General features: G+C 41.4%; 1 protein-coding gene across 3 annotated transcripts in view; it reads right to left on the reverse strand.

Annotated features, from left to right (window-relative positions):
• TAF3 (TATA-box binding protein associated factor 3) overlaps positions 1-14630 on the reverse strand; it is a 152234-nt gene that overhangs the window by 33439 nt on the left and 104165 nt on the right. For 2 of the 3 annotated variants that reach the window (XM_061181645.1, XM_061181643.1), the window contains one exon: positions 4457-6267. In XM_061181645.1, coding sequence (XP_061037628.1) covers positions 4457-6267 — 1811 coding nt within the window. The remainder of the gene's footprint in view (positions 1-4456; positions 6268-14630) is intronic. The other variant, XM_061181644.1, reaches the window with a different exon arrangement.

Consider the following 14630-nt stretch of genomic DNA (forward strand, 5'->3'; position numbering starts at 1 on the left):
TTTTTATCTACAGTCTGTGACGTCATAATTTTGGGGTGAAACTCTACCAGGTCTTCTCAGATCATACTCCAATAAGAGCATAAAGACATATTTCCAAGTTCGACAGATGGATTTTGGCTTGTCTTCTATACAAGGTTATATGAACCTTCAATTCCACTAACATAAACGAGACATTTTCTTATTTATATTTTTACTGAAAATACCACAAGTAAAAACAGCCATGGTTTGAAATAAAGTCATGTAATACATACACTGACACAAACACAAAATTATAATAAAAATTTAAACTGCTCTGAAATTTTCTATTAGGTTTATCACAGCTAAAGCTATTATGGTCAACTTTGTGACCGTTTAACACGTTGCTCTTAGTATGTTTTCCATAAAAAGTTACTTGGGTTCTACTTGAAACAGATGAAAGACCAGACTCCTAACCCTGACTGATGCATATTACTGCCCATAAAGGGGAATTAGAAGACTGTGCATAAATCGCCACACTCTGGATTATTACCACTACTAGAAAAACGATTTTTCCTTCTGAGGGTGCATCACCAAACCAGGTGCCATAAATTATTTCACTTAATCCATTTTTAATTTAAATGTAGGCAAGGAGTGTGGTTAAGAACATTAGTTATAGCAACTGATGGCCTGGGTTGAAATTGCGGTTCCCGTTCAACCACTTATTGGGTGTGTGATCCTGGGCAAGTTTATTCATCTCTCTAAGCCTCAGATTCTTATCTTAAAGTGACAATAATTACAGTATCTACCTGACAGAGTTGTGATAAGGAACTAAACTTACATATGGTGTTTAGCATACAGTAAATACTCAATAAATGTTAACTATTACTGTCTGCAGTTTTTAAAAAAGTGTTATTATCATATCCCACTTTAAAGACGAAATGCCGGGAAATTCCTTGGCGGTCCAGTGGTTAAGACTCCATGCTTCCTCTGCAGGGGGTGCGGGTTCGATCCCTGGTCGGGGCACATCGCGCATGCCGCACGGTGCGGCCAAAAAGATAAAATAAAATAAAATGAAAAATAAAGATGAAATGCCTACGGATTAAGGAACTAAAACACCTGCCTCAGATCTGCCTGATTCCAAAGTCCAAGGCTCCTTCTATCTACCATGCAGATTCCCGTTTAATTAATGGGATCTTTATCGGTTCTTGTATTGATAAAAGTGGGTATGACTGGTAAAAACTTTATAGGCAGGTAAAGTAAATATGGGGAGGTTTTTCTTTTAATTAAAAAACAATGGGGCTTCCCTGGTGGCGCAGTGGTTGAGAATCTGCCTGCCAGTGCAGGGGACACGGGTTCGAGCCCTGATCTGGGAAGATCCCACATGCCGCGGAGCAACTAGGCCCGTGAGCCACAACTACTGAGCCTGCACGTCTGGAGCCTGTGCTCCGCAACAAGAGAGGCCGCGACAGTGAGAGACCCGCGCACCGCGATGAAGAGTGGCCCCCGCTTGCCGCAACTAGAGAAAGCCCTCGCACAGAAACAAAGACCCAACACAGCCAAAAATAAAATAAATTAAAAAAAAAAAAAACAACAAGAAAACAATGCCCTTGCTTGCTGATCCAGGTCAATGTCCATGACCGCTGCTTCTGTGAGCTGGTGAGGAGGAGCAGGAGGAAGGAAACTACAGCCCTCGGCCTTCTGACTGCGGACTTTTGTTTTGATTTACTCTTGTTGTCTTCTGTGCGTATGTAAGAAAATTCTTAGATCATAGGCAACCCAATTTCAGGTCTATTTTTATTTACTCATATGGCTTGATACTTAGGGGGATTAAGTGGGGTTGAAAAAAGAGAAGTCCTAATGTTTAAGTTAATATCTCAATTTCTACTCCTTGTCAATGGCATCCCACGGGTTACACTAGATTTACCCTTTCCTAGCTGTGCAAAGGGCTAAAATTTAAAAGAATGCCCAGGAAGCAGACATAATTTTTCAACACTGGAACCACAGCTGACTCACCCTGTCACACACAGGTCAGTCACCAGGGTCCAATGAAGCAGCCGCCTCTATTCAGGTTTCTGTGTTTTAGTGGTTGATTCAAAATGGAATAATAACACTCGCCATCACCATCACCGCCTTCTCCACTTATTCAGCATTTACTTATGTGCCAGAAATGGTACTAAGCAGGTCTCAGATGTTATCTCATTTAATCCTCACCTAAGCCACTTGCCCAAGTTCACAGGGCTGAAAAAGTCAGGATGGGAACTCAGGTTTAACTCCAGAGACAATAATGTTTATTATTTTTAAAGCCCTGATGGCTGACTTTTGTAAGTTTTAATCTTTAAAAACTGATCCATAACCATCAAAACTGATACAAGGACTTGTATTCCTCTGTTAGGTGAAATCTGTGTGACTCGTAACTGACCCTTTGCCTCTAGCCAAGATGGTCTGAGAGACATGTCCTTCCCAAAGTCAGGTAGGTGCTGAGAAAAAGCATGGGCCGCTGTTACCAGCTAACCTGATGGGCTTTACTGAAGCTCACAGTGGCCTCTGAAACACCTCTACTGACTTTCCAGAGGTGAGACGGTGATGAAAGCAACAGTACTCTGATGTGCTGAGGGCTCATTTGGCAAGTTACTAGGTACCCGATGGGTAAGCGGCTATTCGCTGCCGGGCAGGATCACCAGCCATAAACATTTCAAAACGGGAAGTAAGTCTGTGTGTAAATGACCTGGCTCTTGCTGGTTGCGTGAGCTTGATCTTGGACAAGTCACTCAGGCTGTTTCTCATCCATAAAGGTTGATAATAATACCTGCTGGACCTGTGTCACGGGTGTGTCGGGGGAGAAACTAAGGTACGTGGAAGTGCTTTAAAATCTTCCAGGTACCACGGAAAAATAACACAATGATAAAGTGATTTCAAAAATGGAAAAAAGAGTTGGATTTCTGTGTCTTGTTAACTTGCTGATGTTCAGTTATTAATATCAGAATTTCCATTCTACTGCCTTACATTTTAGAATAATAGCCAAGGGGGACAGAGAAAGAAAAAAGTTAGGCAGAAAAATGTGAGAGGTTAGTTAGCTCATCAGCTAAACTAATCTTCCCAGTTAAGTCTGAAATGGAAAACACTGCAAAAGTATGGATAATGGAGCTGCTGTAGGTCAAATACAGCATATTTTATCATGTGGAAAAAATTACTAGGTATGATTTTGTAGCCACCCTCAAAGAGGAATGCTTCCAGAGGGCAGGGAAAGGCTACCTGAGGATCTGTACGTATGGCACCAGACACTTAGACACTTTTTAAGAGAGTTTAAAAGAAATTTCTCCATCAACAAGTCAACCACTATAACCCAAAGAACTGTGGACAGAGAGCAAAGCTATAAAAGCAGAGGTCGCATCTTGTGCCCAAAGGATCGAGGTCCTGGCTGCTACAAAGTGCATGATGCACAGCAGTTTCTTTGGCTATATTCTATGGAAGCCTGATTTACTTACGTGGGAAAATACTTAGAATTAGTTTCTACCCACCAACCAGGCTGCCAGATGAGCTAGATACTCAGAGACATGTCCTAATCTTATTAAAGCAGAAAAGAGGGACTTCCCTGGTGGTGCAGTGGTTAAGAATCTGCCTGCCAACGTAGGGGACACGGGTTTGATCCCTGGTCCGGGAAGATCCCACATGCCGCGGAGCAAATAAGCCTGTGCACCACAACTACTGAGCCTGCGCTCTAGAGCCTGCGCACCACAACTCCTGAGCCCGCGTGCCACAACTACTGAAGCCTGCACGCCTAGACCCCGTGCTCCGCAACAAGAGAAGCCACTGCAATGAGAAGCCCGCACACTGCAACGAAGAGTAGCCCCCGCTTGCAGCAACTAGAGAAAGCCCGCATGCAGGCACAAATAAAATAAATACATAAATTAATTAATTTTTAAAAATCCTGTAAAAAAAAAAAAAAGCAGAAAATAGAGGGATAAGAGATGCTACAGAAAGTAGAAGACCCGCATAACCTTAAATACTTGCAAAAATGGCTCACCAAACAAAAACTGAGTCAGTGAGCAAGGACTCCAGAGGCCTTGCGGTCCTCTTAGGACAGCGCCATGGTTTTACCTGCTCTTAGAAAACTGGGTGCTGCCTTTTCCGGGTATCTAATATTTGGGTACAAATTAGTATGCTGCAGACTTGATAATTACAAAAATATTATTCACAGTTGAAGATTACAGATCTTTTCAAACTGCCAGAGATTAGTGTGGTTAACAGAGAGTTGATGGTCTGTGATTAGATTGCTCTTGGCCTATGAATTTTTAACGTTTTCCAGTGTATCGGGGGGTTGATGGCAAGTTTATGGGTTTGAGAATTAAAATTAAATTTTGTAAACGCACTACAGATGTGTTTCCAGTTAAGCTGTGGGTGATTTACATCCGAAAAAGACAGACAATTGCTGGCTTTGTTCACCTGCACTTTCAACAGAACTTGGATCAGACAGGGCCCCCAAGGATAAAGTGCTTACTTTCTCATGCTTGTGTTTCTCCTTCTCTTTCTCCCTCTTCTCTCTCTCTCGCTTCTCCTTCTCCCTCTCCTTCTCCTTCTTCTCCTTCTCCTTCTCTCTCTCTTTCTTTTTCTTCTTCTCCTTTTTGTCCTTTTTCCTTTCTTTCTCCTTGGGCTTCTCTTTCTCTTCGAACAGCTTCTCGGGAAGCATGGGTGTCAAGGAGGGCAGCATGGCTGGGATCCTCACGGCTGCCGCGGGGCTGAACAGGGGCAGCGCCACGTCCTTGGGGGGCAGGACCAGGGGGGCTGGGGCAGCCTTCAGCTTCTCTTCTCGGCCTTTCTCTTTCGCTTTCTCTTTGTCCCGCTTCTCTTTATCCTTTTTGCCTTTTTCTCTATCTTTCTTCTTGTCTTTGTGCTTCTCCTTTTCCTTTCTCACCATTCCATCTTTCAATCTTGCTTTTGGATCCACATCTTCAAACTCTTTTATCTTAAACTTGTAGGGATCTGCCTCTCCGTCTTTGAGAAAGTCCTTCCAGGGATACTTGGCTTCCCTGCTGGTCTCCTTCCCTTTCTCCTTCTCTTTGTTTCTCTCCTTGCTTTTGTCCCTGTCCCTCTCCTTATCTCTCTGCTTCTCTTTCTTTTTCATCTTCGTCTTCATTTCCTTTTTCAGCTTCTTTTTGACGTCCGTGGAGGCCGGCGCTTTGGGTTTCTCCTCATATACCTTGTGCAGCGGCTCAGGGGTGGGAGGAGAGACTGAAGGGGAGGAGATGTAAGGGAAGCTGGGGGGTACGCTGGGAGGGGTCCCCATCTTGGCTTTCCGGACCACCTCGTCGATGGATGCGTCCATCGTCCAGGAATTGTCAGAACTTGAAGTTCCGCCTGAAAGAGGGAGAGGGGTGGACCCGGACTTGGGGAAGTTGCTGGAGGAAGTGGAAGCTTTTGGGGTAGCACATTCTGAACCTGAAATCCTCTTAGGACTGGTAAAAATGTCTCCTTCTGACTCGGATCCAGAAGAAAACTCGAAAGGGTCTGGCTCCCGTTCGGCACAAGCCCGTGCAATCACGGCATCAATAGAGTCGTCGATGGTCTTATCAGTCACGACGGCCTTTTTCGGCTGATTCTCATGGTTCAGTTTCCCAGCATCGGGGGCTGTTTGTATTTGTTTCACCTGAACGGTCTCTTTACTAATTTTTTCACTTATTGTAGCTGAAGGAGTCCTGTTAGGGGTGTCGGGTCTGATGGGTACTTGGGGAATATGAGTGATGACCTTGGGACTCTTGGGGCTTTTGGGGCTCTTCGAACGTCCAGGAGACTTCTTTTCTTTGGATATGGTTTTTGGAGACCGAATAGGACTTCCGACCATTGCTGGTGACGGAGTCATTTTGGGTGATTTAGTCTTCTGCCCTGGAGAACTGGTTTTAGTCTTTGTTTTAGGTGTAAACGACCTTGCTTCCAACGGTTTTGCGGTTGGCAGCTGTGATTTTGCCACCGGAGCTAACATTGGCGGCTCTGGTGACGGAGGAGCTAGGTCCGTGCTGTCCTGGACGTGGACGGGGGACAGCATTGGTGGGATCTTCTGGGGGTTTATTGAGCTGAGTGGCTCTCGAGCCTCCAGCAACACCACGTCCAGGGCGTCCCCTTTAGTGCTTAGCAGGCGTGGCCGCTTCATCGTGGGCATTTCTTCAGCTTCCGGACTGTCCAGCGGTCTCTTACCCAAGAAGTTCTCATCATTGATAATTTCCTCCTCTTCCAGTTCATCATCTTCTTCCAAGGGAACCTGCATGGCTTCTGCTGATGTGCCCCCATCGGTGGGCACCTGCTCTTCTTCTTCTTCTGGTAAAGGCAGAAAAATGAAGTGTTATTAGAATATACATATATATAAAACCTAAGAAATAAAAACAATGCTTCAAACATGATTTCTAAGAAAGAAAGGAAATTATTGACAGTTGTTAGAGAGTAAAGTGGTAAGTTTTCTAGAACCTTCCAAACTTGCATGTTGTCGTGCTTTGAAGAGTGGCAACCAGTGACAGGAGATATACAAACCGTTTTCCTTTCTAGTGGTGTGGCCCTAAATGCAGGATCTGGAGTTTGCTAAGGATTTCCTGTTTGTCCTCTGCTTCTTTAATTAATTCTTTTCCTAACTTGACTAAATACTGCCTTTCTGTTTTCCCCCTCCTCTTACGTACACGTGTGTACACACACACACACACACCCACACCTACCTCTAAAAACCAAGAGATGGGGGACTTCCCTGGTGGTCTAGTGGTATAGAATCCACCTTCCAATGCAGGGGATGCGGGTTCGATCCCTGGTCAGGGAACTAAGATCCCACACGCCGCACAGCAACTAAGCCCACACGCCACTATTACTGAGCTCGCGTGTCTCGATGAGAGAGCCCGCGTGCTGCAAACTACAGAGCCCATGCGCGCTGGAGCCCACACTCCTCAACTAGAGAGAGAAAACCCTCACGCCACAACCAGAGAGACGCCCGTGTGCTGCAACAAAGAGACCACACGCCGTAATGAAAGATCCTGCATGCCTCAACAAAGATCCCGTGTGCCGCAAGACCTGACGCAGCCAAAAAAATAAGGAAAATAAATAAATAAATTTAAAAAATAAGTATTTTAAAGAATCAAGAGATGGGTTATTATATGACTACCTTCCTCAGAAATGACAGAAAAGAACACTTTTTAAAAGAATCTTCGTAACATATTTTAATTCTTGGAGTTTGGAAAGTGTAAATCTCCAACCTGGACACAATTCATATGCTATTTATGTCTTCTATTCCGCTGGCTTGAGGACAGCCACTTTGAGAAGCAGTGTGGTGACATGAAGGACACATCGGCTTGGCATTAGAAAGACGGTGTTTCAGCAGGCGTTCAGGCATCACAAAGCAACAGGCCTAAGGCAATCTCTTAACCTCCTTGAGGCTGTCTTCTGACCTCTCAAAAGGGGCTAACGTTACTTGCCCTGCCCACTTGACTGAGTTGCTGTGGGGTCAGATTATTTCTCTCCACACATATTAACTAAGCATCTACCATGCGTAATGCACAATGATAAAGGCTGAAAGAGCTACAAAATAAGTCAGAAATAAACCACGACCTAAAAGAGCTTACAGTTCAGCAGGAGTCGCCATGTAGGTGTCTAGCACATGGAAAGTGATTAGTACCATAAGAGAGATAAAGTGCCATAGCAGTTCAAAGGAGAAACAGAATACCTCAATGTCAAAGATCTGGGACAGACTTGACTACTCAGGTAGCATTTTGGATATGTGGAGACTGATAGTGGTGAAGTACAGGATGTAGGAACAGGTGACACAGAGATGGAGGGGTGCACATAGGAAGTTGTATAAGAACCAGGGAATAATTTGTCTGGAAGGTAGGGTGCAAGATGGGAAATAGGAGAAAGTAAGTTTAGCAAGCTTACATCCAGATCCTAGAAGTTTTGAATTCCAGAAAAACAAACATGATCTTTATTCTAGTGGTAGTTTAGACCTTGTAAAGATTTTTAGACAAGGGAGAAAAATGACTGGAGTGTATGTTAGCAAAATTACTCTGGCAGGAACATACATGATGGATGGGAGGTAATGGATCCTAATGGAGAGGTGACAGGTTAGGGGTTATGAAATGATGTAGGGAAGTGACAAGAAGGGTCTGAACTAGAAGAGCGGTATCGAGTAAGAGGCAGATGATATTCTGAAGACAGAATGAACAGAATCTGATAAGTGATTAGGTATAAGAGTGGAGGAAGGATTCAAACACAGGTTTGAGGCTTTGAGCCCTGGTGAGTGAGAAATGCAGTCATTCATATAAACAGGAAGTAAAGAAATAGAGAAGGAAGATGATTATGAATTAGCTCAATCCTTGAGATACACTAAAGTTCAGAAAACCGGACAGGGTGTTACAGAAATCTTTGCTGCGCTCAATGAAATCACAATAATGGATAATGTCAGCAAGGGAGCAATCAGGGTAGTCAGGTTTAGATATTCTAAGGATAAAGAGAAGAGGAGGCACTAGAGAAATCAGGAGATGTCAAAGAGATCAAGAGGGTAACAGTTTTCAAGGGGAGGACTCAAGAACAAAGTCAAACGCTTACGAGGGCAGCGAGAACAAAGGCTCACAGCGGAAGTCCCTCCAACAGGAGCACTAAGGGGGGAAGACGTAATGTTCGTGAAAGTGCTTTGTAAACTACAGAGAACAAGACAAACTGGAGACACAATTATTGCTACCATTACTCGAGAATAATACTGTCATCCATCCAGTCACCCAAGTGAGAAACATCACTCCAGGCTGCCATTGTACTTTCCCCTCTTTCTCCAGATCAGAATTGTGAACTGTTTTCTACTCTGTTTCCTTTCATGTGTTTTCCCCATCGCTACTGTTAGCTCAACTCAGCACTGGGTTTCTACGCATCGTGTTAAAGACTGTACTACTTTGCCAGTGTGTAATTCTATCAAATTGGAACTGGCAAGATGACTACCACATAGGCATTTGAACTGCAGGATGTGTGTCACACTGGGCTATGGAAAACTGGACTGTTTTTCCAGCAAATACTTTAGAAAACAGACTGGTTCATTTAGAATTTGGAGCTCAAGTACCTCAGAAAAATATTTTAAAAATTAATGGTTGTTGCTTACATTTAAGTGAGAAAAATTTAACATAAAGCTTAATTCAAAGAGGTCTCCACAAGCTAGGAGGGATTACTCCATTTCTGTTATTTTATTTTTATGGTTTCTTTTTGTTTGTTTGTTTATTTCAAGTCCCTGCTGTTAACTTGTATGCCTCTAGAAGCTTTATGTGGTTTAGAGGAATATAAATGAATTATAAAAATAAACTATTACAAGAGCTGATTTTAGGAATACTTAAATATACAAATGTTTATTTTTAATTTACAATTTTCTTACGCTTAAAGATTTTATAAGAAAGCTTCAATTGCAGCATCAAAATTAATCAAAATGAAAAGGGAATTTTGCTGGAAGAGAAAGCCTTAAGCTTTAATAAGAACAGGTGTGAAATGTTTAAAGTGTGAAAATATTTAAAACAATTTTCTGAATTAGAAATTATCTGGTACATTGCAGAGCGTATAAGTGATGTGCATGTAAGGCATAAAGCATAATAATGAATGCATGCCTGTAAAACAATTGTCGACTTCCGGAAGACAGCATTAACATCATCATCACAACTCCCCTTGGTTCCTTTCTGATTCATCCTCTCCTCTCTCCACTCCCACCCCCATCCCCAGGTAACTACTCATCTTTTTATATCTGTCCTTTCTTTGTTTCCTGTACAGTTTTACCACATTTGTATGTAGTGACTTGTTTTTGAACTTTATATACGTGGTATCATACTATAATGTTCTTCAGCTTTTTTGCCCCTAACATTATGTTTCTGAGCATCACCTATGTCCATTCAGGTAGCTGTAGTGCATTCATTTTCACTGTTGTAAAAATGTACCACGCTTATTAATCCATTCTCCGCAGTATTAAAGTTTTCCACTTGAGTGAATATATTTTATTTTTAAAATATTACAAAATGCAAACAAATGAATACAACTGATCTAGCTTATGCTTGCTCAAACACAGACTTAATTGGTGATTTTGCATAACGAGTGTCTGGCTTTCTATTACATGAGTTATTTTAATTCTGTGTTCTAAGAGTTTGGAGTAAGATAAATATGTGATGGCTACTGAATGGTTTATTCTTTACCATCACCCAAACCCCCACCTGAAGGTTAATCTCAGTTTGATTACAGGTGAACAGCAATGAAGTATTCCTTGTGTGTATGTGTATAATGAGCATGATTCACCAAAAATCTGTAAAATATCCTAAAAATGGTTTTTAGCATTTTCCTATACTTATCCATGAAAACAGTTTTACTATAAAATAGCATATAATTTGGTTAACAGAAGTTTAATATTACAAGATACTTGATCTTTTGACATGTTATTATATAAAGGTGTAAAAAAATAGTATAAAAATTTTTTTGAGTCACAAGCTCTTTCTAATTTAACACAAATATAGACACAAGAATAAAAGCTGTGCTTGAAAGTCAAAAGAGTGATGTTACGATATGAGGAGTATTTTAAAGATTTTTTTATTTCCAGAGAACTAAGAACTTATTTTCTACTGTTTAAATATGTTTATTTTTTTAAAGATTTTTTTTTTGATGTGTACCAATTTTAAAGTTTTTATTGAATTTGTTACAATATTGCTTCTGGTTTATGTTTTGGTGTTTTGGCCGCGAGGCATGTGGGATCTTAGCTCCCCGACCAGGGACTGAACCTCCCCCCACTGCACTGGAAGGTAAAGTCTTAACCACTGCACCGCCAGGGAAGTCCCAGGTCCATCTTTTTTTAAAACTTCACAAATACTGAGAGGAGTGGGGGGAGACAATACAAACCCCATTCCAATTTTCCTTCATTAATGACACAAATAAATAATCCACACTCCCTACATTTCCCGGAGGAGTAATGAGCAAAACGCACTTCTTTACCAAACTTATCGAACAAAACCGAAACAAGGCAATATGGTCTGAACACACCAAAAGGATTTTTAGGGGTTAGTTCTAAGCTACTATAAATATTGACTTAGAATAAAATATCTTTCAAAAAAATCTTTTTAACTAGAATAATAAATGCCTTTAAAGAAACACTATAATCTAAAAAGCTCATGGACATTAGGAAAAAAAGGAAATTGTAAAGGCATGAAAGCTTTTTATCTCATTAACTACACAGATTCATGATCTTAAGCAGAAAATATACTTGCGCTACTGAACTCTGTAGGGACAATAAAATGCTATCTGCATATATTTCACCAAAAATTAAATGTATTTAAAACTAGATTTCCTGTAATTTTTTGGAAATACACATGCAGAAATTAATTTCTAGCAACGATGACATGAACTTTCCTACTGTCTTATTAGTTTATGCACACTGATGTTTTTATAACAGAGATGAAAGGATTCATTTAAAATGCACATTTTTCAAAAAACATCTTTCTATATTAGGTATGTTTATTACAACCAGTTACTTGAAGTGAATCCATACTACTTACATTCATTCATTCACTCCTTACTCATCATTCAATCATTCGCTCACCTACCGAGTGCCTTGTGAACACCAGTGCAGGGAGCACCATGTTAGATCCTAGGAACGTACAGTCAAATAAGACATGACTTCCTATCCTGAAGAATCAACTACATTTTGTGGCCATCAGTTCAAGTGCTGTGGCAAGGATCAGTACAAGGTACATACGTAGCCACATCCAGGGATACGAGGACAGAAATCCCAAGGTCAACTAGAGAGGAAGTGGATGGAAACTATATCTGGGGTCTGTTACCAGAGCCACAGTTCGACCTAGCACAGCCCATTTACTCTCTCAGACCTAAGTTTTCCCATCTGCAAAATAGAAGTACTGGGGGGTGGGGGGGTGGGAAGGGACAAACTGGGAGATTGGGACTGACATATACACACTACTATATAGAAAATAAATAACTGATAAGACCCTGCTGTATAGTGCAGGGAACTCTACTCAATACTCTGTAATGGCCTATATGGGAAAAGAATCTAAAAAACAAAAAAATGAGTAGATATATGTATATGTATAACTGAATCACTTTGCTGTACACCTGAAACTAACACAACATTGTAAATCAACTATACTCCAATAAAAAATTTAAAAATAAAAGTAAAAAAAAAATAACACACACACACACACACACACACACACACACACAAGTATTGACATCTGACTCCTGCTTCGAAGAATTGAAGGTCTCTAATATTAGGGCCATCTCCACATGCAGGGCGATGATCTAAAGGGCAGGACAGAGTTCTTTCTGCCCCTAAATATCTCACTGACCACATGCTACAGTGCTTGGCATTCCGACCACTTGATTTATGTCTTGGATAAGGGCAGTATCTTTAAGATGTTGCTGCCAAAGTATTTTTAAGACTGTAAAGCTGACACATGAATGATTCTATCCTACTTTTTGAGGTAAGGAGACTCTGAGTAAATGGTACTTCAGTGAAGTAATTTGACAGAATGCTGAGGATGGAGAGGGTCTGGAACCCAGGGTGCTGCCAAGAGGGGGAGTCTCTGGTGGGCTGCTGCTGTTGGGGGGGCGTGTCTAGGGCAGTTGGAGGATGACAGGCAGACACTGGATGCCTGGGAAATGCAGGAAGAGCAGCAATATTAAAACAACCCATTCCAACATTTTATCTCTTAGTTCCAAATGAGGCCAAAAATTTTTTTCAAATCCCATCTACATGCCCTCATAAAATATTTTAAAAATTGTCCTGTCTATAATGGGACTGAAATTAGACCCTTGAAACACAACTCAACATGTATAAGTGGGTAGGTATTTTCTAAACAAACCTATTTACTTAAAAAAATGAAATGACTAGCAAAGACAAGACAATTAGGCAATGACAATTCATACAGTACAACCAATCAATAACACAATAAATTAATAGCAGAGTGAAGCTGATGTGTTATAAATACCTATATATATACACTGACCTGCAGAAAAACACTATTTCACTAACATTCTGCACAATAAAAAACTAAAATGCTATATAAGCAAGCCAACCTGAAATGACACCTAGTATTATAAATGGCCTAATCTATATGTTAATACTGTTGTATCACATAACTGCAGCAAGGCTAAGATAACAGTATGACTTTGGGGTTTCTATGGCTACATCCTGGGCTGGCGTGCCTGAAAGGGCTGGCTGCTGACACTACACGAGCATTCTGAGTGCTTCTTTTTGGTTATTTACGATATGATTTATGATAACAACAACATCTCCTATTTTCTCTCCTCCTCAGATACAATAAATTGCTATCGTTAATCACCCTTCTTAGTTCAACTATGATTACAATAGCATAATAGGGTCTGGCTATGGTAATATTGTGGATTTTTTAAAAGAAATAAATACAAGGAGATCTCTTCAGACAATGTCAATATCTCTAATATTTTAATCATCTTCCTTTAAGTCTTTCAGAATAAATTCTATTACAACTAAGATTCCATATCCAGGATGTAAGCCCTTTGTGCAAATCAAATTCATGATCGAGCCCCACACATTCACAAATCACGACCACCATGATGTTCTTAAACTCACCACAGCAGTAAGACTGCACATAGGATACGGTTTCTTTTCCAAGACAGACAATGACAGTTGTTTCTCTCTTGTATTGATGAGACTAATCTTACTGCTGTTTTTTCCTCCCCAGAACTAGACAAACTAGGCAAATTAGCCATTCGTCTATCAGAAGGCAAAGCAGTAGAGAAAGAATAAAAACTTTGCCATCATGCAGACATGTGTGACCCGCCTTTGCCAATTACTGGCTGTGTGGTTGCTTAATCTTTCTGAACTTTCCTTTCCTTTTATGCCCATTCGGGTTAACAGCTAGTACTACCTCTCTGGCTTTTGAGTAACAGTAAGAGGAATCCTTTTCCTCCCTGCATCGATGCCCTTTCCACCAGATCTCGGCAAGAGGTGGAGCCTACTTGATTTGGGTGGCCGGGTAACTTGCTTTGGCTGATGGGTCAGAGTTGGCAAATGCGACACAAGCACAGGATGGAAAACCACGTGCAGACTGGGGCTTGCCCTCCTGCTGCTCATGGGAGACTTGCAACCACCCCAGTGCCCGGGTTAGCCTCCTGGGTGATGAGAAATGCGTGGCTCAGAGCCCCAGTCAAACCGTCAGACATATGAGTGACGCCATTGATTACTAGCTGATGGCAAATGTCCAACCGAGCCCAGCCAGACCCAGCAAAAGGACTGCACTGCTGAGCCAACCCCAATTGCCAACTCCCAGGATTATGAGCCAGTAAACAGTTGCTGTTTTAAGCTACTAATCTTTGGGGTGGCTTGCTACACAGCAACATGTTAACCATGTGTTCACATGTACCGGTACAGTGGATTCATGTTATTTGGGGTGATTATGTTCTATAAAGGGGCTGCAAACACTCAGTCAGTGAAAACCGCTGCTCCCAAAGGAAATACAAGGTTAGGTTCCTATGAGGCTTTGGTTACAACATTTTCGTCAGCAGATCAATACAGAATCTTGTTTTATGTGTGTTTCTGTTTAAAGACATCTCATTTAATATATACTGTTGATTCATTCACAGTGAACTCACGGCCAACAGTACTGCACGGAGCTGCTCTATTCTTTCCATTAAGGCACATC

The sequence above is a fragment of the Eubalaena glacialis genome, chromosome 2 (genome assembly GCF_028564815.1).
Source record: "Eubalaena glacialis isolate mEubGla1 chromosome 2, mEubGla1.1.hap2.+ XY, whole genome shotgun sequence".
NCBI classification, from domain to species: Eukaryota; Metazoa; Chordata; class Mammalia; order Artiodactyla; family Balaenidae; genus Eubalaena; species Eubalaena glacialis.